At 34.5% G+C, this 27,964-nt stretch overlaps 1 protein-coding gene across 1 annotated transcript in view; it reads left to right on the forward strand.

The window, feature by feature from the left end:
• Positions 1-27,964, forward strand: part of LOC145678365 (unconventional myosin-Ie-like) — a 327,951-nt gene that overhangs the window by 267,198 nt on the left and 32,789 nt on the right. The window contains exons 13-17 of the mRNA XM_081748425.1: positions 3,003-3,137; positions 5,250-5,399; positions 9,334-9,478; positions 22,285-22,405; positions 25,491-25,654. Coding sequence (XP_081604551.1) covers positions 3,003-3,137; positions 5,250-5,399; positions 9,334-9,478; positions 22,285-22,405; positions 25,491-25,654 — 715 coding nt within the window. The remainder of the gene's footprint in view (positions 1-3,002; positions 3,138-5,249; positions 5,400-9,333; positions 9,479-22,284; positions 22,406-25,490; positions 25,655-27,964) is intronic.

The following is a 27,964-nucleotide window of genomic DNA, read 5'->3' on the forward strand; positions in this document are numbered from 1 at the left end:
ATTTTCTGATGGAGCATCTTTCCAAAAAGCTGTCAAAGTCAGTCTAGACCTTCTTCTGGCAGTGCCTTACATTTGTCGACAGGCATCCGATCATTTTCTGATACTTATCAAACACTAGTCTTTGCTGATATCTTATTAAATTCTCATTTGAAATTCCATCTTCCTTAAGCATTTCTAGTGAGTCCACGTTCAGGAGCTTATCAGAGTATTTTCTCCGTCTGATCTTGGTCTTGTTCCGTATACTCTTATCCTTCTATATTTTCATTTCACATGCAAGTGTTTTTGCTTCTTTGTTAACATTAGTTAATATGCTGGAGGCATTTCAACAATTTTTTTACAATATAGTAAATGTTCACGATAAAAAGTATCAATTTATTAGATTGGTGGGAATGAAATATCGATCCTAGATGCGTCATTTCCAAATAACCCCGAAAAAACGGCAACTACGCCCTTTTGCCATCATTGAGACAACAATTGGATTTCGTGGCAAAAGAAGTCTGGAATCTTCGATAGGAAGAATTCCTCAACTATACGTTGAACAGTCTAATCATCTGGGAAGGTCTTTCCTCCGAAGAAGTGATATTGATGCAGAAAAAGGTTATATTCACTGGGAGAGAAATCGGGAGAATATAGTAGATGATGGGGGGTTTCATATTGCAGATTATGGAGAGCCTTCACCGTCCTTTGCGCAACATGTAAGCAAGCAGTGTCATTCAACATGAGGCCATAATGAATGCTTGCAGTTTTATAGAGTACAACACTATAATAATCTGCATCGATGGTTTTACCTCGCCTGAGAAGACATGTCATTTATACTGATTTTTCTAAAGCAGTTGACGTCATTGACCATGACATTCTCTTAAACAAACTAGCATCCTTTAACTTCTCGAAGTCAACTCTGCAATACTTTGTTTCCTATCTTCAAAACCGTAAACAAACTGTACTGTATCGAAATCACAAATCTCAAATCTTTCACGCAACATCTGGAATCCCTCAAGGCTCGGATCTGGGACCTCTACTTTTCATTTTGGCGATGAATGATTTTCCTGAGTGCTTTCAATTTTCTAGAAATCTACTCTTTGCTGGTGACCTTAAAATATTCAACAGAATGAAAACAATTCAGGATGTTTAGAACTTCAGAGTGACTTACAAAATCTTGAAATTTGGTGTAAAAACAACAAATTTAAGTTAAATGTTCGTAAATGCAGTTATTTAATATTTACCAGAAAAGAAAAATATATTCAATATGGTTATTCATTATTAGGGGAAAAACTGAAAAAGCTCGATTTTATAAGGGATTTGGGAGTTATTTTTGATTCAAAATTATCTTTTATTCAACATGTTGAAACTATTTGCAAAGAAGCCTACAAAAACCTTGGATATATTTATCGAGTCAGTAAAGATTTCCAAAATGACCAAACTTTAATGGTGCTGTATTATGCATACGTCAGGTCAAAATTAGAATATTGTAGTACTACATGGAACCCTAATATACAGAAATACTCATCTTTTATTGAGCGTACTCGAAATAAATTTTTGAAGCTTCTTACACTTAAGGAAACAAAATTCTACCCGAAATTTGAAAGCTACATTAACCTAGTTGAAAATTTTAAATTTTAAACTTTAGAACTCAGGAGAAGAAATATTGATTTATTATTTTTACACAAACTCTTTCATGACAAAATAGACTGTCCTGATAATGAACAAATATATATCCAAGTACCATCCACTATATTGCGCACTGATTCGAAAAAGACAATTTTTTGTGCGACAGCGAAAATAAACGTCTTAAGCAGATCTCCTATATGGAGAGTTAGTGCAACCTACAACAAGTTAAAGAAAATTTCAACCTTGACGTACTGGCAGTGAACATAAATAATTTTAAGAAGTCTATTAATTCTGTAAGCCGAATGTGATTATTACCAATAGTCCTATTAATCCATGTAATCTGTATAATGTATATACTATGTAACACTATAATTAGGCCTGTACCTGTTGTTTTATGTGTCAATAAATTAAATTAAATTAAATTAAATTAAAATGTTACATGATGAATCACTCTAAAATGTCTCAGATGCACTGTTAATGTCGCTGGGTAGAATGTCCCAATTTGAATTGGTAAAGAAAAACTAGTCTCAATTGTGCTCTCCATGGTACATTTTATCCAATTGTTAAACATGACTCTTGACTGTCTGAGTATCGTTGCCAATTCGCTGTACTTGTACATAGTTTGTAATGTTTGTAGATGTTAGACCTTAGTCCATCCCTGTGTTATGTTGCTGTGGTGAGTTTCCTACCAGACATCTAAGGAGACATTTCATTCGTAACAACCAAATATTCACTTGTTTTGCGTAAGATGAATTTCGAAGAGATCATTTTAATATTTTTCGTGTATTTTCATAAGTATCAATTTATAGAAATTTGATGCATTTTTAAATAAATTTTTATAAAATACTTGTTAATCTCTATATATTATTTAATATAAATCGGATTATTTGTTTTAATTATTTGAATTTAAGATATGAAGTTATTTTTTTAAAGATTTTTTTTTCAATAAGATTAATCTTTACCGTTGTTGGAAATACGTATAGTATGGACTCAGATTAACCTATACATGAATGTCTCGTATAAATTCATTGTTAAATATGGAAAGAAAAGAAATTTGCTGGAAAGGTTCTTGTAACCAAAATTAATTGTATTTAAGATGGAGCTGCTGGAATATGTAATTCATGAGATTTATTTTAATATTGTCACTGAAAATGTAAAACAGGCAGATAATTGTACAGTGCGTGAAGTTAAATATAAGTGTTCTTGTTTTAGTTCACAGTGATCTTGTGAATCTTTTATAGGTATTTTTTATTTTTTATTTGTGCAGTATGTACTTTTCTAACATGCATAGAAAAAAATATTTAAACGAAAGGAACAGAGAAATTATATTTACGAAAAGTGCATGTATTAAATAGGATTATAGTGATGATAAATGAATATTTGTATTTTTCCAGTTCTTTCGTGCGAAGTTTGTTTCCCGAACAAGTTAACACAGGCGCAAAAAGGCCAACAACAGCAGGAAATAAAATTAAGACTCAAGCAAACGTTCTTGTAGAAGAATTGATGAAATGTACTCCACATTATGTACGGTGCGTATAATATAACCTGAAATTCAGGTGTTAGAAATATAGTGCAGAAATCAGCCTAAAAAATTTAGTTACAAACTTTTATCAGTATGTATTCGACAGTTGTATTTTATTTTATAATGCTCTTATAATTAACTAATGTTGTGGTAACTTATTTCTAAAGAGAAATTCAGAAATAAAATACAGTTTGTACTAGTGCTGTTAAAATTCTAATAATTTATTATTCAAATGTTCGGATAATAAATTTATAAATATTTGAACAGTAAAAAACACTTTTAACCAGAGTAAATATTTATTAAAAACTAAACTACAGTATAACGGTTTCAAAAACTTAACGTTGTCTTCATCAGACACTAACTGAAAAAACTTAACTGTTTTTTCAGTTAGTGTCTGATAAAAACAACGTTAAATTGTTGAAACCGTTACACTGTAGTTTAGTTTTTAATAAATAAGTGTATTTGCTCTGGTCAGAAGTGTTTATTATTCCTTTAGTGAGTTCCAGAGTCGTGATGGATAGAGTTGCATTTGAACAATATTCATTATTCGATCAGTTATTTGGATAAGGAATAAGTATTTGAACAATAATTCGGATAATGGATAATTATTCGAATATTGAAAACGAATAATCGGATATTCGAATAATAGAAGAACAATGATTTTATTCGAAAAAAAATTTTAACAGCACTAGTTTGTACCAGTTTATATAATTATATATTCTAGTCACTTGAATGCAAGTAGAAAAGAAGTGTAACTGTTTTATATTACCAGTGTTTTTTTTCGTTAAATTTGTGTTCTGTTATGTATACACACACAATATAATATTCTATTGTGTCTTACACCTGTTCTTAACACAGAAAAGTATGGATGTCCATAGATCTTCATTTCAATCGAAGATAGAGATCCCTCGTGGCTAAGCGGTTAGCTTATACGCCTTTGATGTGGGACACCCGGTTCGATTCCCGGCGGGAGCTCATGTGGTTAGGTCCACATCTCATATAGCCTCGCTACAGAAAGAGGCGTTAAATTAAAAGTAAAGTCAAATCAAATCCAAACAAGAATACTCTGTTGTATCTTACACACAGATTCAAAATCTTGAATGTGTGTTTCTTATGCTATAACTCATTTAATAATACATTGTCACTAGCAACAATAGATGAAAGATGAATGAGTTTCTATGATTTTTAAACTTTATATTTTCCAGAATATATCATTGTAGATTCTATATCCGTTTCTGCTGTACTATCTGTAATACTTTCGTTCTACCTACGATATATTTGCAGTTTTTAATTTGAGTATCCTTATTTGACAAAACGAAATAATTTTCGAAGTTTCTTAGAAGAGCACATTTAAAATCTTCGTAAGTACACAATGTACTTTTCATTGCTAGGGTGTAAGAAGTCTTTAGATATCTGTTTTTGCCTATTTCCATCAATTCAAATTTATTTTCGAATTTTTCTAGAAATGCATTCGCAGGAATGTCATCTAACCGTCCAAGTGAGAGACATACATTACTTATCTTTAGATTAAAATTATTATGCTTTCTGTTTCTACTGCGATATGTTTCACAATGACTGGAGAATGCACTGTCTCTTTCTGCTCAGTGCATTCTAATCTATATCTATACTAATCAATACAATAAAATTCTAACGGATGTTGTATGTTTATGTATTTTCGGATTTATTTAACACAGACTACTGGGCCCTTTCCAAGACAGGGTGCTAACCAATAACAGAAGGCGCCAAGTATGTGAAAATTAAAATGAAGTGTATACAATTCTTATTTATTTATTTATTTATTATTTAAAGCTTTGTATGAAATTGAATGTCTTTAATTATTGTGCGTGAGAAAGGTTTAAATTGGCCCCTGGGATAGTAATTTAGAAGGGATTTTGGTGACGAAAAGCACAACTTAATTTACCCTGGGTTAGTTAATTTGAACTTACTTGAACTAGTCTCTGAAGCTAGAACCAAAGGCTTTCTTGTCTTTCAAACCTCTCGTTAATTTTATATGATGCTTACTAAGAAGTGGCATTGCTACTAGTTCTTATGAATTGTTTTATTTTATGCTCATAAACTGAGGCTTCGTAACGACGAATAATTTCACTTTTTATTGCAGATGCATTAAACCTAATGAAACGAAGAAACCAAGGGACTGGGAAGAACTTCGAGTGAAACATCAAGTGGAATATCTGGGACTGAAAGAAAACATTCGGGTCAGAAGAGCGGGCTATGCATATCGACGAGTATTCAGCAAATTTCTGTTCAGGTATAAGAAAAAAATCTCTGTTTATGATTAATGCGGAGGTACAGTGAATGTATACTCGAACAGTCACCTTCGGAACACAAATTCGCAAGAGTGAACCCTGGTTACCCTTGCGTGGGGTCTGTAATAAACATATATCGTAGGAGGAGGATGTTTCTAAGCTATTCAGTTACACCTACTTCATTATATACATAGTTGTAAAACATTAATATTCCCATCACGAGTTTCTAAATATTCATTATATCGGTTTTAGATAATTCAGTTTAGTAATGGGTTAGTTTTTGATAAGTTTAGTAGTGCGTTAATATAAATGAAGTAACAAAGGTGATTCAAAAGTTATTTACACTTTTTCGTTTTACAATTTATGTACCTAAAGTTAGGTTCTGCGTGTTTTTCTACAGTCAGCTCCTTCGTCAATACATTTGGTCCAGCGGTTCGCAAGCTTGCTTATTCCTTCCAGGAAGGTTTTCGGTTGATCGCGAAGTCACTTTTGCACCGCTTCCTGCACGTCTAATCCTGTGGGCAGAGCCATGACTGATGTTCAAACGAGACACTGCCTATAGATGGTAATTTGTCAATTCGCCGAAACCATCCTTGAGCTTTGTGAAGCTTGTCGTTCGTTGTGGTTATTGACGGGCGTTCTTCTCCCTTTTCGTGCGTTACATTCACCCAGTCACTTTCAAACTTATCAATTCACGAAAAAAAGAAGTAATAAAGTACCTGCTTCGTATTGTGATAAAAAATCTACGATGCATTTTAGCTCCTTTCACGTTCTTCGACTAGAGAAATCGTATTATTCCTAGTTGTTCCTCCTTGGTTCTAACTGCTAGCGGAGCAGACAAGTTTACGCTCATCGGGATCAAATTTCACACACGTGACTGCAGTTGTACTAACTATAAGCACACATGCACAGCAGACAATATGATAACCTTGAGGGGTATTATGTCGAAAGTGTAGATAAATTTTGACCCACTCTCATAATAATATTAATATTAATTATAATAATAATAATAATAATAATAATAATAATAATAATAATAATAATAATAATAATAATAATAATAATAATAACTGGAACTGAGAATTTTCTAAAGGATATATGTTTAGAAAGACGCGTATTTATTGCTGTTACAAAATACGAGGAAAAGCTGAAAAGTTCCTTTTTCCCTCTGCCGTCTACTTAAAATATTGACTGTAAGTTCATATGAAAGCTTACTATCTTCGTATGTAATTACGCAGATATAGGTTTCATGCGATTAACGTAACAATTATGATGGAGACTCAAGCAAGTTTTACAACCTTGGAGTTTCGGACCGTCATGAAGTTTTTGTTTCTGCAGAGGAGGTCTGCAAAGGACATTTACACTGAGATGTCACAAACATTAAGAAAGCAGTGTCCTCCTTACATCACTATCAAAACATGAATAACTCTTTTCAAAACTAGCCATTTCACCGTTGAAGATAAGCGACGCAATGTCCTTGAATTCTTCCGTAAGAAGAGGCGAATGTGAATAAATAAATAAATAAATAAATAAATAAAAATAAAATAAATAATAATGATAAAAAAACTGAACATTTCACGAGACCGTGTCGGGTTTACTGTGAATCAGTATATTGGATATTGGGCGAAAGCTTTCAGCCCAAAGAATATCGAAGTACCTGAATAGTGATCAGAACAAGGAATGAGTTGAAACATCCAAGACAATTTTGACCCGATTAGTGACTAAGGATGAAATCTGGCTCCATATCTATGATTCTAAAACCAAGGATGAGTCAATGAATTGGCACGACTCCGGGACTCCTTGATCAAATAAGTTACGCATCCAGAAATCAGCGAAGGTCGTAGCTTCAATTTTCAAGGACAAAGACTGTATTCTGAAAGTGAGCTGCTACCTCGGAGTTCTAGTATTACCGGTAACTGTTATGCTAACCTATTGACTGGCTGCACGAGGGAATTAAGATAAAATGCTACAGGAAGCTTTCCAAAAGAATTTTGATTCGGTACGATAGTTCCTAGCTCACACTTCTAACGTTGACTGCCACGTTAAACATGCTGGGATTCCAATTCGTTCCCTCTTGTTCCCTATTGGTATGACCTGGGTCTCTTTGATTATCGTTTATTTACAAACGTGGAGAAACTCCTCAAGGAACATCATTTGAAGACATTCTTGATGTCCAACGTGCTGCGGAGGCCTAGTTTCAACCCCAATCAAAGGGATTTTATTTTCATGGGTGTAAGAAAAGCTGCAACATCGCTGTATCAAATGCATTAGTCTTAAGAGAAATATATTGAATAACTATGTAATTTCATCTCTCTAACTATTCTTCTTGGTAAAGCCAAAAGCTTCTCAATATCCCGTTATGCAATGATTTGAACAGTTTGCTTCAAAAGAACTAGTGTCTAAAATTGAGTGAAATTTTTGAAATATTCCCTTCTATGTCTTGGAGATGCTAAGGTGTTCATAGAAAATCATTTGTCTTTGTTTGAAGTAGTTGAGGAGGGTTCAGTTTGGCGAATGTAGCTAACTTTTCAAATTAATGATTACTTTCAGTATATTCTATTTGGTCTAGGAATTAATTCGTGCGGTTGGTACGCACACATTAAAGCTGTAGTACAAACACAAAATACATAAATACCTTAAGAAAAATATTGTCCATCGCTAGCCACCACTTTCGCCCATCTGTCAGGCAATGTACGGATTCCGTGGCGAAAGAAGTCCTCATCCTTGGAAGCGATCCAGTCAGAGACCCATGTTTCGATATCTTCTGAAGAAGTAAACCGCTGTCCAATCAAATCGTTGTTCATGCAATCGAACAAGTAGTAGTCCGAAGGAGCAACGTCTGGTGAATACGGCTGGTGGGGTAAAACTTCCCATCCGACATTTTCTAAATAGGTTTTGACCGGTTTTGCGACATGCGGGCGAGCGTTATCATGTTGAACAATAAGTTTATCATATCTGTTCTCCCATTCTGGTCGTGTTCTGGCCAGAGCTTGCTTCAAACGCATTAATTGTCGTCGATAACGTTCTCCATTCATAGTTTCACCCGGTTGCAGCAGCTCATAGTACACCACACCTTTCATATCCCACCATATGCACAGCATAACCTTTGCACAGTGAATATCTCGTTTTGGTTGTGATGGACCTGGTTCACCTGGTTTCACCCAGGCCTTTTTTCGTTTAGGGTTCTCGTAATGGATCCACTTCTCATCACCCGTAATAATTCGATGCAGAAACCCCTTTCTGCTCTGTCGTTGAAGCAGCAATTCGCAAATGGTTTTTCGTCTTTCAACGTCTCTGTCTTTCAATTCATGTGGAACCCAATGTGACATCTTTTGAATCATTCCCATGGCTTTCAAGCGTTTGGAGACTGTTGTTTGATCAACGCCTAATGCTGCTGCAAGTTGTTCCTGCGTTTGACACGAATCCTGCTCGAGCAATGCTGTCAATTCTTCGTCTTGAAATTTTTTTGGCTGTCCAGCTCGCTCTTGGTCTGCCAAGCCGAAATCACCACTTCTAAACCGTGCAAACCACTTCTGACACGTTCGCTCAGCTAGAGCATGGTCACCATACACTTCCACCAAAATACGATGACTTTCAGTCGCACTTTTCTGCATGTTAAAGTAATGCAGCAGGACACCCCGCAAAAACACTTTATCAGGCACAAATTGCGCCATGTCCACTTAACTACAAACTGGTGTTGTTGACGCTTTAATCCACTGCCCTGTACTACGAACGATACGCGATGACAGGGGTTTGCAACACATGTGTGGATACACGGAACTGTGGGACGCTCCGTTCGTTGCGCCATCTCTTGTCCACCCGCACGAATTAATTCCTAGACCAAATACATTAACGTTTTGGAAACAGTAACTTATTTGCTAATTGATATTTAAAATCGATTCAGAAAATCATAAGTTTTTTGTGTTTCGTTAATAGGTATGCAATTCTCACGAAAGAAACTTGGCCTGTTTGGCGTGGAGATCCACGACAAGGAATTCATCATATAATGAAAGCCGTTAACATGGATTCCGACCAGTACCAATTAGGCAAGACAAAGGTTTTCATCAAGGCGCCTGAATCGGTAAGTGTATTTCACTTGGGGTATATAGCATTGGCATGATGTAAAGAAAAGGATAATAGTAAATTATATCATTGTGGCAAATCAAGATGATTATATCTTTTCTTTCAAGTACCATCATCTACAAAATTAAATATTCTTCTATAAAATTTAATTTATCCATTTTTACAATGTATTTATATCCTTTTATGAATTATAAGATGAAAATAATGCCACCAAAATATACAGACCCTCAAGGGTTTCCGGACCACCAATTGGGAAAAGACTGATAAGCATATTAGAGGTAATTACAGAATCACAATATTTTTAATTAATTAATTAATTAATTAATTTATTTATTTATTTTTCTTAGGGGCCGCGGTGGCTCAGTGGTAGAGCGTTTACCTCTGGTGCTTTGGGTCTCGGGTTCGATCCCAGCCCCCGCCAAGTGAACTTTGTGGTGGACAAACACCGTGTGCGTGGATTTTCTCGGGGTTCTCCCGTTTCCTCCCACTTTCTTCATTCCACCATTTCATTCATTACTCATTATCACCGTCTCCTTTAGCCTAACCGGCATAACCGTGGGACGTAAAACTCAAAGATTTCATTTAATTAATTTATTTATTTATTCTTTTTCTGATGAATAAGTGAAAACTGATTCATCACCTTATTTGAATGTATGAGTCCTCCGTCTGATGTCGTCTTCTACCCTCCCTTTGCTTACATAGAATTTGTTTTTGTTTTTATTGTAGATCTACTCTGCTAGAAATAAGATTTCAATTCTGCCTGTACTATTAGAGAAATTGAAAGCATAATAGTTCTTATAGTTCAGTTTCATAAGATTTTAGTAACTTTTACAGTTTTTTGTACCCAGAAAAATTGAACAGAAGTACATTTTAAACCACAATCAAAAGCAAAATTATGGAATAATTAATAAGTTTGCTTGTTATTGCAACTCGACGCAATATTCTTAAAAGTACATAATAAACAAGTGAATTCCTTGCAACTGAAGTTATCATATTTGAATGGTAGTCCTATAAATGACAATTGGATGCTGATTGGAAACAGGAATATGCTAATATAAGGGATCCTACATTTCTGGGTTATAAAGGTTTTGTTCATGAACTGAAGGGATTTTAAATTCATAATTCAAAGCGGTATCTAAAGAACAAATCTACAAACTCAAACATCGGACTATGCCTTTAACACTCCAATTAAATTTGCTACAAATACAGCATAGAAATATGAGAGATTTAGCTTCCACAAACAACTGGAGATAGTAACCACTCTGAGTTACAAAATGGACAAATTACATGTTATGCCTGTATCGGAGGTCATGACTAGAACTTGCTTCACAAAATAATCATTCTTTCAATTATTGACATAAGTATAGTTACTCAGTATTGAAAATCAAAAGTACGAGTATCAGTCGATGTCGAAGTTCTATGTCAACGTTGTACCGTATTGTCAATTCCTAGAACTTTTATTCATTATTTTGAGAATTAACATTCCTTTTTGGCACCGAGACTATGTCTTATATGAAATCTAAGTAAATTGCATAATCTTCCATCGAAAATCGAAATCTAATTTCCCACATTACAGGCGATTTTCTATGAGGGATTCCAGAGACCTGTACATATTTGAGTCGCTAAGAATAATATTATTTTCGTCAATTATGAAAAATGATAATGTCTACCAAACTACAGTTCAACAAGAAATGATTTTAAAATATCTCGATCGCGTACTTAAGGAATGCTTAAGACAAAGCGTGTGTATTATGGTGAGACAGTATGTGAGAAGTGGTTAGTGGCTTCTTCATATTCAAATTTAAACTGCTTTTCATAGGCTACGAAAATATGCCGAGGAGAGTGAAATATATACGATATGTAAATATGACCGCATCTACACTTTCTATGAGCAATCTGTCGCTTCCAGCGTATTGTGTTAAATAATTATTTTCTACTCTTTAAATGTGCATTGATTTTCATTAGGTGTAATATCTTTGTATCATAAATGGAGTTGGTAATGCTTTGAGCTTGAACAAAATGCAATTTGTAATACAATCTTTTTAATTATCTTAAAGGTCGGCAAACAATTTCAAATAACAACTTTCACTGAATAGAATATTTTTATATAAATAAGTAATAATAGGTGTAACCTGTTTAGTTTAAATTAAAAGAATTTGTAAGTACTCGTACATCATGATACTAAGTACCTGCTTTTTTATTATTTATTTTTTAAAAGCAATTTGAGCTTTGCTTCTAGTTAGTTTTAGAGATAAGTTTATGCATGCATGTTTCAACTAACCTTCGTTATTTTTTTTAATGGTTTTGGTCCTCTGAAATATGATACGATATTTATATTTTAAAAATTGTTTTGAATTATATTATGCCTGATACATTTTCGATTTATTTAAACATTTAATTTACTAAAACTTTGTGCTTTACTATAATTTCCACTGGTATCTGCTTAGAAAAGAAAACTTTTGACAGATATACCAGCAGCATCAAATCTTGTTTAAATATCATTCTGTATATGCTCACCGTTGTTATATAGAGCCAGTAAAAACATACGTTGGCTTAGTGAGCTAAGTTCTGATGTCTAAGAACAAAAGTTCTATCTCAAGCTTTGCCAAGGTTTGGTACTAAGTATTATGTTCATTAATTTTGTGCATGTACTAACGTTTCCTGATACTTCGTTGTCGATCCAGCAATCATCATTAATCATATATTTAACACTGTCCGCTGTAGTTTAGAGGGCAGGTTGCCCTGAGCAGATTGAGACAAAGAGGAATATTAGACTCTGAAAAACAAAATAAGGGGTACATAAATACCGTATATAAACACGAACTATTGTTTGTCAGATTTTGCTCAAAGATAGATATTAAATTTCATCTGTTCATAGAGTATGCTTCCACAAAATGTGAATTTAACTATAAGAGCAGTGTTTGTTCATGGTGAAAAGGGAAGAAAGTGAGAGGGGAACCTGATAATCGATGTAGAAAATTCGCTTGGGAAATAAGTAATGTTCCACATTCAGTATTTCTTAACGAATGCGTAATCGTATAAAGTAACCGCTTTACAGATAGCTGTTGTGTAATTGATTCTGTTTATATACAAGGGGTGCAAAAGTAGGTATACAGTTATAAAAGTTCTTGTTTTTTTTATTAGTAGTTGTGTATTATATAAGGAGTCCTTGAGTATGAAAAAGCAATAATTTTATAAGGCCACAATCAGGATGATATGATATAGGAATTACAATTAACTACAATCTCTGAGGTTCTCAAAGTGCCGGCCTTCAGCATTTACACACTCCTGAAGTCTAGTTCCTACACTCAAGACTTGGTTTACTTAGGCTTTTCTTACTGTTAAGCGTCTCGATTAGGATTTTTATGCACCCCTGCACGTATTACCTATACGAGCAATGTATTCTGCCTATCTTAGACATCTTATTCCGAGAAAAAAATAGTTTGGCGCGAAAAGAGATTACAGTGAAATTCACAACATCTAAAGCTCACCAAATGTCGAATGGATATTATAATTTAGATTGTAATCATTTTAGTGTGAAAAGACTTACTTTCGGGTCAATCCATATGAAGTAATTTAATGAGGGTTGCTTGTGATCAAAAGTATCCGGACACCCCCCAAAACATACGTTTTTCATATTAGGTGTATTGTGCTGTCACCTGATGCCAGGTGCCCATTATCAGCGACCTCAGTAGTCATTAGACATCGCGAGTAAGCGGAATGGGGCGCTCCGCGGTACTGACGGACTTCGAACGGGTCTGGTGATTGGGTGTCAATTGTGTCAGAAGTCTGTACGCGAGATTTCCACACTCCTAAACATCCCTAGGTCCACTGTGTCTGATGTGATAGTGAAGTGGAAACATGAAGGGACATGTACAGCACAAAAGCGTACAGGCCGACCTGGTCTGTTGACTGACAGAGACCGCCGACAGTTGGAGAGTCGTAAAGTGTAATAGACAGACATCTATCCAGACCTTCACACAGGAATTCCAAACAATCAGGATCCACTCCAAGTACTATGACAGTTAGGCGTGAGGTGAGAAAACTTTGATATCATGGTCGAGCGGCTGCTCATAAGCCACACATCACGCAGATAAATACCAAACGACGCCTCGCTTGGTGTAAGGAGCGTAAACATTGGACAATTGAACAGTGGGAAAACGTTGTGTGGAGTGACGAATCACGGTACACAATGTGGCGATCCGATGGTAGGGTGTGGGTATGGCGATTGGTCGGTGAACGTCATCTGAGAGCGGGTCCAGTGCCAACAGTAAAATTTGGAGGTGGTGGTATTATGATGTGGTTGTGTTTTTCTTGAAGGGGGATTGCACCTCTTGTTGTTTTGCGTGGCACTCTCACAGCGCAGGCCTACATTGATGTTTTAAGCATCTACTTGCTTTCCACTGTTGAAGAGCAATTCGGGGATGGCGATTGCATCTTTCAACACGATCGAGCACTTGTTCATACTGCACGGTCTGTGGCGGAGTGGTTACAGGACGATGACATCCCTGTAATGGACTGGCTTGTACAGTCCTAATTTGAATCCTATAGAACACCTTTGGGATGTTTTGGAACGCCGACTTTGTGCCAGGCCTCACCCACCTACATCGATACCTCTCCTCAGTTCAGCACTCCGTGATGAATGGGGTGCCATTCCCCAAAAAACCTTCCAGCACCTGATTCAAAAGTATGCCTGCGAGAGTGGAAGCTGTCATCAAGGCTAAGGGTGGGCCAACACCGTATTGAATTCCAGCAGTACCGATGGAGGGCGCCCCGAACCTTTGTCATTTTCAGCCAGGTGTCCGGATACTTTTGATCACATAGTATATATATACAGGGTGGGTAGGTAACTCCACCGACAAACTTTGGGAGGTGATTCCTTATATGAAATGAAAGAAAAAAGTTCTGATAAACATAGGTCGAAAAACTTCTCCTTTCAGAGTTATGAACCGCCGAAAATTCGAAAAATCAGGTTTCGAAACGCCCTGCCTTAGAAACTATAGGACCTATCCCAAGCGGTTTAAGGAATTACACAGGAACTAGTATGCGATCTATCTAAATATCCATGTTTTATCATCTCCGTTATCGGCGAAACGAACGCGCCATTAGTACTTAGAGGAGTATCCCTATCCCTTCTCAACTTCCTCAACTCCTCAACTTCCTTTTTACAGTTCGTTTCGCCGATAACGGACCACGGTAGAACATGGATATTTAGATAGAGCGCATACTAGTTCCTTTGTAATTCCTTAAACCGCTTGGGATCGGTCCTGTAGTTTCTAAGGCAGAGCGTTTCGAAACGTGAATTTTCGGCGGCTCATAACTCGGAAAGGAGACGGTTTTCGTCCCATGTTTATTAGAACTTTTTTCTTTCATTTCATATAAGGAATCAGCTCCCAAAGTTTGTCGGTGGAGCTACCTACCACCCTGTATATATATGGTGATTATATATATATATATATATATATATATATATATATATATATATATATATAATCACCATATACATGGGCATCACAAAACCAATTTCTTTGAAATTTTAATCCTGGCCCATTTGCGAATGGTGGCCATTTTCTAAACTTTCTCTTCTTTAATTTTGTCTCTTAGCATGAAGAGCCTTAATTGAACCCCAATGGGTGAAAATTACTCCCTAAATTTAGTGTCAGAATTTAAGAAATTCCCCACTTTAGAGTTGAAGTTTATAATGTAGGGATGCCTTTTTCATAATTACATATGGTATTCTACTCACTGTAGTTAGAATAACAGTTTTGATGAATGCTTCCTACAATTTTTATAAATTCTTAACCCTGGAACTACAGACAAAATTCGACCTTTTAATATTAATCGGGTCCAATGGACCCACGGTGATTTTTTTCTTTTTTCTAGCCAATAATGTAACTTTTTGAAGATGGGAGCATTTAAATAGTAAATTACTGCCATCTTACGTTTTATTAACTAGAACATCAATGAAATACACTTACATTTAATGTTTTTTTTTTCTCTTGAAGAAAAATAAAGTGTCTTTTCATTTATGAAGTAACAAATACTAAGATACATAATATAGAAATGTAGACGTCAGAAATGTATTCTATGTAACAAAAAATAAAATTATATAAAATTTGCAAAAGAGTTTCCACAAACTCGCGGTGGTTCTTTCATTTTAGGGAACAAATGAAGGTCACATGGACTTATGCTCGGTGAATAGGGATTGTGCTCTAGAACTTTCCACCCTCATTGTGCAAACAGGTTCCTCACAGGAACTGTGTTGTGACAACGGGTGTTGTCATTCAAAACAATGGATTGATAACTTATGAATTTGGGTCGTTTCCTTCGCAGTGCAGGACCAAAATGTTCCAAAAATCTGCGGTAGTACACTCCATTTATGGTCTGGTTCAGAGGAAATGCATGCCGTAATATGACACCACGTACATCCTATGCCACTATCTGCATCACTTTCATATTCCCCCTAGATTATACTTACTTTCATACTGACGCAGCTTCTTGGGTCGGGGAGATGTTGGATAGCACCATTCATTGGATTGGTGCTTGACTTCTGGCTCATAAGAGCGCGCCCATATTTCGTCAACTGCGATAATCCTGTCCCGAAACACGCGACCTTCCCGTCTGTAATGTACCAAATGATCGCAGGCGAGGACGTATTTGTGCGATTTTTCAACGACTGTAAGGTGTGCGGTACCCACCGGGATACAATTTTTCGTAACCAAGGACATTGTGCATCACATTCAATACTGTAGTGGGATATTCTTACCTCGTTAGCCAATTTCCTGCCAGTCCACCTTCTGAACACATGAAGCAAAGATTGAATCAATGCAGTGACTCTGTTACCGACCCCATGTCGACCTCCACCTGGTTCCTGTTGCACACTATTACGCCCTGCACGAAACGCTGCAACCCAAAATATCGTAGTCCGATACTGCAATACATTATTACTGCATTTTTCACGTAGTCCAGAGTAGCATTCCCTGTCGTTTTTTTCCACGCGCCATTTCCATCTTTATCCATGCACGTTGTTCTAACTTGGAAAACATCCCCTTTAGAGCGGTGTGATTTGACAAACTACATTCAACACCTCCACTACTATCACTACAAAACCTACATTAGCGCCGCCCCACTCGTTGTATTGCTTCACATACCATATGCATGTGTTGCCAAAAGAAGCACGAATAAAACTTGCGCGAGGATAAAACAATGTTGCCATCTATTTCTTTCCAGCCCTCGTATTTATTTCTAGCTTCACCATGATAGCTAGGAGAACATTGAAATGCTAATGCTGCCATCTACAGTGCACAGTTTCAACCGAAGCTAAAGTTTGACAAATATGTTTGCACTCAATAAAGGTCAGAGTCCAATGGACCCGCTTGGAAGTTGATGCTATAAATTAGTAAATCTGCCACGTGACAGCAAAATAATATAACACCTAAGTAATTTAAAACCAGAATGAAAACCGAAAGAAGTCAGAGAATATCAATACCTGGAAATGCACAGTATCATTATAATCACTGACAAAATAATCCATATGGGTCGAATGACCCACCTGGTAGTCGTAGGGTTAAAATGAAATTTTGTAATTTTTGTCAAGTTTAAAATAATTATTTAAAAGAGTTACATATATAGGGGGCCCAGATCCGTTGACCCGGTGCAACGATATGTTATTGCACTATGATTAGAAGTTTGAAGAACATAAGGAACTTAATTTTAACCGTTATTCTATGTTGTAGAAGAATTATGAAACAAAATTTAATTTTCAAAATGTTTCAACTCATAATGTCGTGATAAAGCAATTATCTGTATGATGTAAATCATGACTAACAGATGCAATTATAATTTTCATGGAAGTAATCATGCAGATTATGTACATTATTTTGTTTCTTCTGTCACTATCTGTGGTAGTTAAATGTTTATATTCTATTATATCATTTGCTTAATAGTAAAGCATAAGTAGAGTAGATTACTAATGCATTGTGCTTGATATGAGTTAATTTTGTATTTACTGTTTTGTTTTCACTGTATAGCTTGAAAAATTATGTAGATTGCAGTTTGTGTTCTATAATTGAATGTTTGTTCTACTGTTATGTTATGATGTAGGAAGGCATTTACACACAAAAATTTTATAAATTAATAAACTTGATTTTATGAATAATTTTTCATTCTTCTAAAATACACGTAAGATCCATACATACCTTTGTTTAAGCATTTTTTTAAATCGTCTGTAAAAATAATTATACATGTAAGTATGTCAGCTTGTTTTAGGGAACTATTGCTAACCATAAAAAGGATATTTTAGTAGAACGTATTTGTTTCGTCTTTAGTATTGTTTCTGACAAGACAAGACGAATGTTCTAATTTGATTAATAATATTTATTTAAAGACTGAAGTTAACTCAGTTTTAATCAAATTATTTGGGTGATGAGTAGAAACACTAATTCCTTTGATTGTCTGTAAGATTTTTACTGGACGGTTTCGGTCACTGAAACTGTGGCCTTGTTTACCAGGAAAGTTATATTAAGATCGAATCAATTTATAAACGCAATTTGCACTTGTGGTGCAAGGGTTCAGAGCTGAAAAGGGATATCTTGTTGAGCTGGTTGTTTATGTAGAAGAATTTCTACGGCAACTTTTTTTGTGAAAATTTAACACTAATATCATGAGAGTCCTGTAGATACTAACAAAATTGAGAATCTCGTTTAGGTCGTGCTTTTTCTTTTCGTCATATAACTAATTTATTTCACATTGAACTTGCTTTTAGAAAATTAAATAGTAATCGTTCATATAACGTGAACCCGTGCACTAAAAGTGCAAATTGTGTTTATAAACTAATTCGATTTTAATGTGAATAACTTTCCTTGTGAACAGGGACACAGCTTAAGTAACTGAAACCATCCAGTAAAAATCTTACAGACGCAATCAACGAAATTAGTTTCCACTTACCATTTTAATAATTTTAATTAATAAATTGATGTCATTAAACTATGTGCAGAACAACTGTATTCACTTTGTACCGTTGGCTTTTTTCTTATTCACTAATAATCATAATATTTCAGTCCATATGAGGATCGAATGTACTCTTTTAAGCTGAAAACCCATGAACTCACATTCTGAGTTTTTTTTTTTTTTTTTTGTCCTATAAAGAAAATTAACGACACCACAGTGTCCAGAAAAAGAACTTAATTACATTACTGTATATGTCCACTAACAAGTTTAAGAGAACATCAGTTCATAATTAACGGTGTTTATATTTTCACTTACGGATCCGTGAATCCGGTGTTATAATATAATGTATATTCAAATATGATGTCATACTAAGTTTTCTTTTTTGTCTAGAAGAATATTTTCGCTGCTGAGGTTTCTGGAATAAGGATGAAGGGAAGTATTTGTTTAAGTAAGAACCGAAAACTAATACATAAACTACAGAGTCAAACAAGAAAAGTTAATGTGAAACAGTGTATATATATATATATATATATATATATATATATATATATATATATATATATATATATATATATGTTATATACGACACTGATTTAAGGGTCAACAAACGGAAATACAAGATCATTAATTATGAATTGTTGTTCTCTTCAAATAGGGTAAGTGAACAAATGTAAATCAAGTTGAAAATTTATTAACAGTGATATTATTTAGTGTTTTTCTGGGTACTTTGGTGTTTAATTTTCTGTATAGAACAACATGCAAGGTAAACACAAAGATGCAAATTAATAAGTTACCAGTTTACAAGAATAAATTGATCCCTTAAGAGGATCCTGATGTGGGTTTGAAATATTATGTATTAATGCATAAGAAAGAAAAACAGGTATAAATTTGAGTTCAGTATTTTTTATATAATATATGCCCTATAGCTTTCGTATAGAAGTATTCTTTTTAAGTTAAACAATAACTGGAGTACAATTATTCTTTTCTACATTGGTCTTTTAAATATACTACGCAAGGTTTGTATATACTAAAAAAGCACAATACATAGATTACAGCTCAAGTGACATATGTACGTAGATACTGATTATATAGTATAACACAACTCAGCGGAACCAAAACTATAAAGATTTTAACCATAAATTTATCTTAATTCTCTACAGAAAGCATGTTGTAATTTCATATGAAACAAATTTTCCATTTTTTATCCCTACAATAAAATAAATCTCTTTATTAATAGTATTTTGCTTGTTTAAAGAATACTGTGTACTTCAATACGTAAAAATGTTAATTTCCATATGTATGTATGTGAACATGTAAATATTCTTCAATATATGAAAAAAAAATTACACGGTCCCACTTGCTACCGAACCCATCAAATACATGAATTCGTTGATAATTTTTTACACTAAATATAATGCAGCGAATTTTGAACGTAGTACATTCGTTGTGTGTAAATTGAAATGTGTGTATAGTGTAGTTCTTGATTGTTCCAATAATGCAAAGCCAGCCAGCATATCTAACCACTCCTTTTTCCTGCTTGACTCTACCCCGCTAGTTTCATTTTGTTTCTGTCCTTTGGCTGAGAGTGTCTACATAATACGATTGTTTGTGTGTGTTAATGTATGTCAAAAAATATCAGTACAAACCAGCAAATGTTTATTGTTCATACTTACTGGAAAACAGAATAGATGAAGTCCTCTCAGCAGCGATTCCTGGAGAACTTGCAGGACAAGACATCCACCGATTAAATCGTGGATGAAACTAGAAATCAAAGTAATCTTATTGGACGAACATGCTAAAGTCTTTCAATATCAGAGGATTGGTCCAGAATGGGAAGGACCAAATATTGCCATCTAAAGAAGCCACTGAGCGGAGTTATATAAGAATCAGGATTATCCAATAGCACTTGTCATCGTGCTGCAAACAAAAATCAATGCTTCATACTAATCTATTTACATGGTCCATGGATTAAAAGAGCTTGACAAGATAGAAAGAGTGATGTATCGTTGATGATTTCAGACACTTCTTCAGAAAAATCTTGGGGTTCTGAACTGCATTTGTTTCCCAGACGAGACGTGGTTTCCCTGTTGGACATGGTTAGTTCTCATAATTCCATGTAGTGTTTGGACAAGTTAAAATTCTAACATGATGCATGAAGAACTCTAATTCCAAGTAAATTGGTTCGGGACATTTCGACACTGCATAAATTGGTTCAATCTTCGATACAATCAACATGACAGATACGTATATGGAAATCTTGAACATCTTTATAAATCAGTTGGATGACGAAGAATCCTGCATAGAATATTTCCAGAAAGATTAAGTGACATCCATACATCACACGTCAGTATGGTAGGAAGTCAGTTCTGTTTTGGCAGCCGCGCCATTTCGAGGGGACTGCGACTATCACGTTGGCCGATCTGACTCCGCATTATTATTTTTATTGGGATATCTGAAATAGAAAGGTTATGCAAACAAATCACGAACTGTAAACACTTTGAAAGCAAACATAACAACTCAGTTCACTCCGTGACAGGGAACACACTGGCAACAACGTTCCAAAATATGATGCGCCAGGTTCAGCGTTGTCTGTAGTTAGTAGTTACTAGCAGTAACTTCCAACTCAGTATAAAGTCATCACATTTTTTTTTTTTTTTTTTTTTTTTCAAAATAAAGTGAGTTTACTTTATTTTAGCATCTCTATTAGTGTCAAAATTATTTACGAATTGTGGGGTTCGGTACAGCGGCCATAATGTACATATTTATATTCTATGAAGGTACACGGATATACATATGTAAAAATGCTAATTTGTTGAATTGCAAACATGTAAGTAAATATATAATTTGTTCTGTGATAGCTGTTTTCATTTCTTTCATTCTTAGGTTTTGTGTATGTTATAATTTTAAGAGGATTAGTGACATCACCTCTATTGTGAGTATCCACAGTCACTTGAAAATTGATGTTGCATGTGTCATTGTGATTTTTTATTGTTGTAAATTGTATTCTTTTGTTGTCATTATCGTATATTTGTCTATTCTGTATTTATTTCTCCTGTTCGCTATTGTGTGACATCTGTATCACTTTGTCACTGCCAGAGAGTAACAATTTGTGTTCTTGGCTTGCGTTGTAACTGTATTTTCTCTTTTTTCTTGCACATCGACTAAATGGCTTGTATTTTCAACGTACTCTTCTTTCTTCTGATATTTTATCAAAACGAAGATTCATGATTAGTATGTTACTATCTTTTTTTTTCTCTTGGATTAAGAACAATTTATACTTCCGGGACAATGTACTACATAAGTGATACAATGGAATGGGCACATTACAACTAAGTACTCAATACAGAATCACTAGGCTAAATTGTCGACTATGAGCTACATTCTTCATTAGGGCTAGTGGTAGGAGGATTGAGAATTTAGATTAGTTTAGTGTTGAATTGAGTGTAGAACGACTTAAGCATTACTTGAATTTCAAAATAAAGGTTTGTTAGACATTGCGATTCTGCTTCGTTAAGCATAACAGCGAAGCAGAAAAAACGCGTCCAGAAAAACTCAGGTAATTAATCCTTGATTAATTCTATATTCAGTTTAACCTAAACTCAAAACATCTTCATAGCACGAGCTCCCATGAGGTTGGAGGATGTTGGAAACAAAAATCCAGCTTGTTGTTTCTTTACTCTGCACTTGTTTGTAAATAAAATTCTCTCTCACAATGTACACGCTTTACAAAATTTTGCTCTTGCACTTTTGTATCCTTCTTGATATTCCATTATTTTAAGATTTTTGTGCTTTCCAAATTTCATCATAATATGTTAAGAATAATTATTTCTTACTGTATCATTTTTTTTTTCATAGCTTTTCTTGCTTGAAGAACAAAGGGACAGAAAATACAATTACCATGCCAGAGTAATACAGAAGGCTTTCAAGAAGTACTTTGCTCGTAAGCAGCACCAAAGGCAAAAGGAGGAAGCTGCAGGTATGTGTATCAGGTTGTCTAAAAAAAAATATTGAACCCTTGGAGGTCAAAATTGAGAATACATTTATTGTGATTTGAAAGTAATATTATGATACCACTTATGCACTATTTTGATCAATGACCTGCCGGCAACATCCTAATCCCGTAGTTGTAGAACTTCTGTAGTTTCTGGTCAAAGAACTTATGTCACGTGGTTTTCATATGCCTCTTTGGAAACTAACTTAACACCATTCAGGGAGTTTTGCAGAAATCGAAACACATAATAGCCTAACAGTGCCAAATCCAAGCTATACGGTGGACTTATTGAAACTCCCAGCCAAGTTCTCGCGATTTCTGATAGGTTGTTAAAGATGTATGCAGTCTGGTGTTGTCAGCGTAGTATACGACCCTTTCTGTTGACCAGTTAGGGCACTTGCTTTTGAATTGCTAAGTGCAGTCGCGCTAATTGTGAACAGTACTGTTCTGAGATTATCGTTCTGCAGTAGCTCCTGATGTATGATGCCCTTCCAGTCCCACCAAACGCAGATCATAGTCTTCTTGGGCGTCAGCGTAGGCTTTGACCACAAACTTCTATGCACATTGTTATCGTAGATTTTTCTCTTCTCATCATTCGCGATCATACGCTTCAGAAATGGCTCGACTTCATTACGTTTCAGTAGAAATTCGATCGAGTAAAGGTTTGAGTCAGACATCGAGACGTCGTTTCTTTCTTTCTTTTTTTTTTTTCTTTCTTCCATCTTTCTTCAAGTCGTTTATCTGTTTGATTATGGATATTTAGGTCATTGTCATTGTCATGACTGCTTACATTCCGGTCTTTCTCGCCTTCTACCAGAATATCATCCACTTTTGCTGTGATAGGTCGCCCATTTCGAGGAACATCTTGGATATCAAAATTTCCAAAACGAAAGCTACTGTCCATCTTTTGGCTGATGCTTTTGATAACGTATCTTGCGCATGAGATCGTTTACCCAGACTGTAGTTTAGCAAGTTGTGTGAAAGATAGGTGCCAAACAGCTCATAGCGGAGCACAAGAAGCATCTAGCACGTTTGACCTTCATGCTGCGTTACCATCAGGATGGTGATCAGTTCTTCGATTGCATCGTCACCAGGAATGAAACATGAATGTCCTACGTGACCTCTCCCTACAACTCCGTTTTCACACCCAGCAACTTCCACCTGTTTCTCCACTTGACGCGATTTTTGCCGGACAGTTTCGACAGCATAGTTGAGTTGTAGACGGTTGTGGCATCCTGGTTCCTGCCCTTGTTGGGAGAATTCTTTGACATAGGCATACAAAAGCTGGTGCCGCGTTACAACTGTCAAAAAAGATGGTTCATACGTTAAAGAGTAAGATATGTATCAACTCCACAGTAATAAAATAGTTTTCTTCTTACGTTCGTCTTTTGTTTTATAGTCCATCGAAACTTTCTTTCTGAATGCGTCTCATATTCTATGTTTTTGAAACTTCGTGAATTTACTTTGAACGCGGAGAGTGCACCTCCACCTGGAAGTTCGCACGAGGTGTGGTAATAACTTTATTAAAATGCCTGTATCTGACCGTTGGCTAAGAGGAAAGGTGAGTTTGATTTTCTAGTACATTAACTTAAGGCAATTTCAACCCTTTATATTCGAAGCATGGAGTGAGTAACTGGGTAACGTGGCTGAATGATTAAGGCTTGAACTGATTTCTTCTTTTGACACACATAGTATATCTATTAAATTTTATTATTGTCTCATTACAGTGACAACTGGAAAGAAAGTTAACCATTTTTATGATTGAAATGTATTGTAATGAAACTTCGTCAAGAGATGAGTAAGTTTATTGTAGACACGTTCTCGAGTGTCTGGTTCAAATAGAAGAAATAAGTTCTTGTTCGTAGGTTAAGAACAGTCGAATTGTCGAAGGAAAAAGAAATTGCTCTGACAGAACAAAAATTCAACGAAATTGATGCACTATTAGAGTATTCTCTAAGTAAATTTATACTCGTTGCAGAGGCAGTAGGCATTCTCAAAATCGTCAGTTTTGAAACTTAAGCTAATGAGAACCTTTACAGAGTGACTATGGTGCAAATGCACGGCTGAGCATCATCTTCTATGTTTAATTTTATAATTTTTTTTTTTTTTTTTTTTTGACAGGATAAAATCAGAGATAATTAGAGTTATTTTTCAATTATTTTCAGATGATAAGAGAGAAAACATATCTTAAGAGAAGATTTTACTGCACGCTACACTATGGTTGATTCATGAAACATTGTTTTAATGATACGGTGCTTTTAATAAAAGGATAAATCTTAGGGAATTTACTATCTCCACGTTCCCGAAGACGGTGCCGGCCGTAGTCGACTTCCATTTATGGGGATGTCCTAAAAGTAGAGTCTATAGAAATAACTCACAAGAAATAATGCTTCATCAACATCGAATAATGTTTACACGAGCTTTCCAGAAAGCACAAATTTACATTCAAAATACGTTATATCCTCCCTTGTCATTGACCGATCCGAACCTTTACCAATACTTACAATTCTTCAGCTTCCAAGAAAATACACACGAAGTTTCATAAACATCAAATAATGTGCATGCAAGTTACCTCACATGCTAACCAGGCTGCTATCGCCCGACTGCGATATTAAATAAATAAGTAAATAATAATAATAATAATAATAATAATAATAATAATAATAATAATAATAATAATAATAATAATAATAATAATAATAATAATAGAGTGTATTATGTTCGATATATTAATAATTTTTATTTCAATTTATTTTATGCTTATCGCATAGTATGTCACTTCATTTGTTAATATATGCATCTGTAGTCTATTTTGTTTTTTTTAAAAAAAACTACACAACTAGCAGAAGAAACACTATCTTCTGAATGCACTTATACATGATTTGACATTTAATGTATGACATTATATTTTGCCTTCAGTATACTAAATACGAGGTTATTATTCACAGCACAACAATGTGTATCAACATAAGCAACCTATAATAATAGTTTTTAATTTATTAACAATCGGAGCTGGTTACTGTAGTGTTCCAAATGTTCATGTAGATTATGTATGTGTGTTTCGTTACAGATCTACTATATGGAAAGAAACAACGTAGAGAATATTCTCTGAACAGAAATTTTGTTGGAGATTACATTGGCATGGATCATCACCCTAATTTGCAAGCCTTGGTTGGGAGACGAGAGAAGGTGCTTTTTGCAGAAATTGTGAAAAAATACGACAGAAGGTTCAAGGTAAAATATATGTCTGTTAGTTATGTAGAAAGACCCTGAAATAGATTAAAGTGTAGACATCTTTTAAAAGTAATTATGCCTTCTTTCTTTCGATTTTTATTCCAAGATTTTACCAAACAAAAGTATAATTTCTTTTTTAAATTTGTGTCAACTTCAAGCTTATTTTGAGGGGGGGGGGGGACAAATTAAATAAAAAATTCAAATACTACAGGAAAAAAGTTAGGTTTATTGATTGTAGATCAAAGGGAGAGAGACCGAATTATAATACATGTGTACTTGTTTAGGTTTACAGTGTATTCAGAATGCAAAGATTTTAAAGTTACGATTAGAGCAATTATTGCTTGATGTACTAGTTTTATTGTATTCCAAATACAGGAAATTTAACTTATAATAAATATTTACAGTAAAAATGTTAGCTCATATTGTATTTAAAAAGTAAAAAGGACAGTGTTTGACGTCTATAGAAATGGTGAAGATCGATAAGAAAGTTATTTTTCTAATAATTGTGAAATGCAGGGTAAAGGAGAGAAATTTTGATATGCAAAGTATATGTAAATTCTTCTGCTAAATTTTCAAATGCTAAAATAAAAATAATAAAGAATTCTCAATTTTAAATCGGTAGGGCAATAATAATAATAATAATAATAATAATAATAATAATAATAATAATAATAATAATAATAATAATAAACAATTACTTCTTTTACATTTTTGTCCTTATTTATAGTCCGATTACCCCTCTTGGAATTTCTTTGATACGTGTACTTCTGCATAACAGGATCTGCCACCTGAATATTAAAGATCTTGAGTCATTACCGATAGAAGGCACAACTTCTGGCATTACTGTGCATAGATCACTGCAAACCTGGAAGAAAACAGATAAATAATTCTGGAATAGATAAATAATTCACTGAAGGAAAACTGCTTAGTGAAGATAACTGCATTTAGATTAAATTGAAACACATTTATGTTCCACATTGCACTTTAGCACATAACACATAAATAACACTTCACTATATATATATATATATATATATATATATTTCCGTTGCTCCACTTATTCACTTACTGAACACTGTATGGTATTTTCTACCATGAATGTATTAATTTAAATTGGAATGTTCTTCCAGCTACTTCTATCTTGAAGATGTAACATTAAGTTATTTAGCTAATCATTCTCACCTTGTTAGTTGCTTTGATGTTATTACTCTAATTTTAGAAACAATTTCACATCACAAGAATGTGTTCATAGTATATACTTTGCACTAGTGTATTTGGCGAAATTTTACGATATATATATGTGTACAAACTTCCGTAGAAACATGTTTCTATGTAGAAACCTAATTAGTTCCTGTATACTGTATTTTTATTGCTTACATAGATCTTAATAACTTTGATACTGCGCAAGTTTATTAGTCTCTCTGGGACTTCATCACACGCGAATGATAAACACTTTAAATCTATATCAACACTTCTTGACTGTTGTGAGGATTATTAGTTCAAAAAGTGCTCCATATTGTTCAGCGACTTGCGAAATGTTCACAACAAGTTAGCAATAGTCCATTTAAATGTTCGAGCATTGCACTGCCGTAATCTGCATATGCCGGGTAAAATTTTAACAATGAAGAACACAATAGCTTTGCAGTCCATGTATTATGTATTGAGTGTATCTGCCTCCAGAATAGCGGAGTAGCACAGAATACCTAATAGAGGCTAAACAGCAACTGCTCTAGTAAAAACTGAAGACTGAATAGTTAAGCTTTTGTTTATATATATATATATATATATATATAGATATATATATATATATATATATATATATATATATATATATATATATATAAACCTGGAAACTGCCCTAGCGCCGGCTGCAAACTACAAAATGGATGTTTAACACTCCCTTCTTGGGGTTTTGTCAACTTCCGAAATCTCTGAAAGTGATAGACTTGCGCTACAGGTGTCTTCTTTACAGAGGGATGTCTCGGTTAATGGCCCTTCCAAGGGAGATGTATCAGTATCTCCAATTACTATGACTTTGTTTACTAATATCTCAATAACTATTAAATGTCATCTCTTTCCGATTACTGTGCAATAAATTACAACCTCCTACCTTCTTTCGACGCCTTATACACAATAGTACCTATCGGATTTAATATATAAATCATGATATTGAAACTTAAATTTGATTTAAACTACTCGCAGAGCAAAAGAATACTTTTATTATAATAATAATTAATGTGTAACAGTTTCGCCAACTTTCCACTTCAGCTTCATCAGATACTATCTGATGATAGTAATAGTGTCTGATGA

This window comes from Thermobia domestica, chromosome 2 (genome assembly GCF_964235325.1).
Source record: "Thermobia domestica chromosome 2, izTheDome1.hap1.1, whole genome shotgun sequence".
In the NCBI taxonomy this organism is placed as follows: Eukaryota; Metazoa; Arthropoda; class Insecta; order Zygentoma; family Lepismatidae; genus Thermobia; species Thermobia domestica.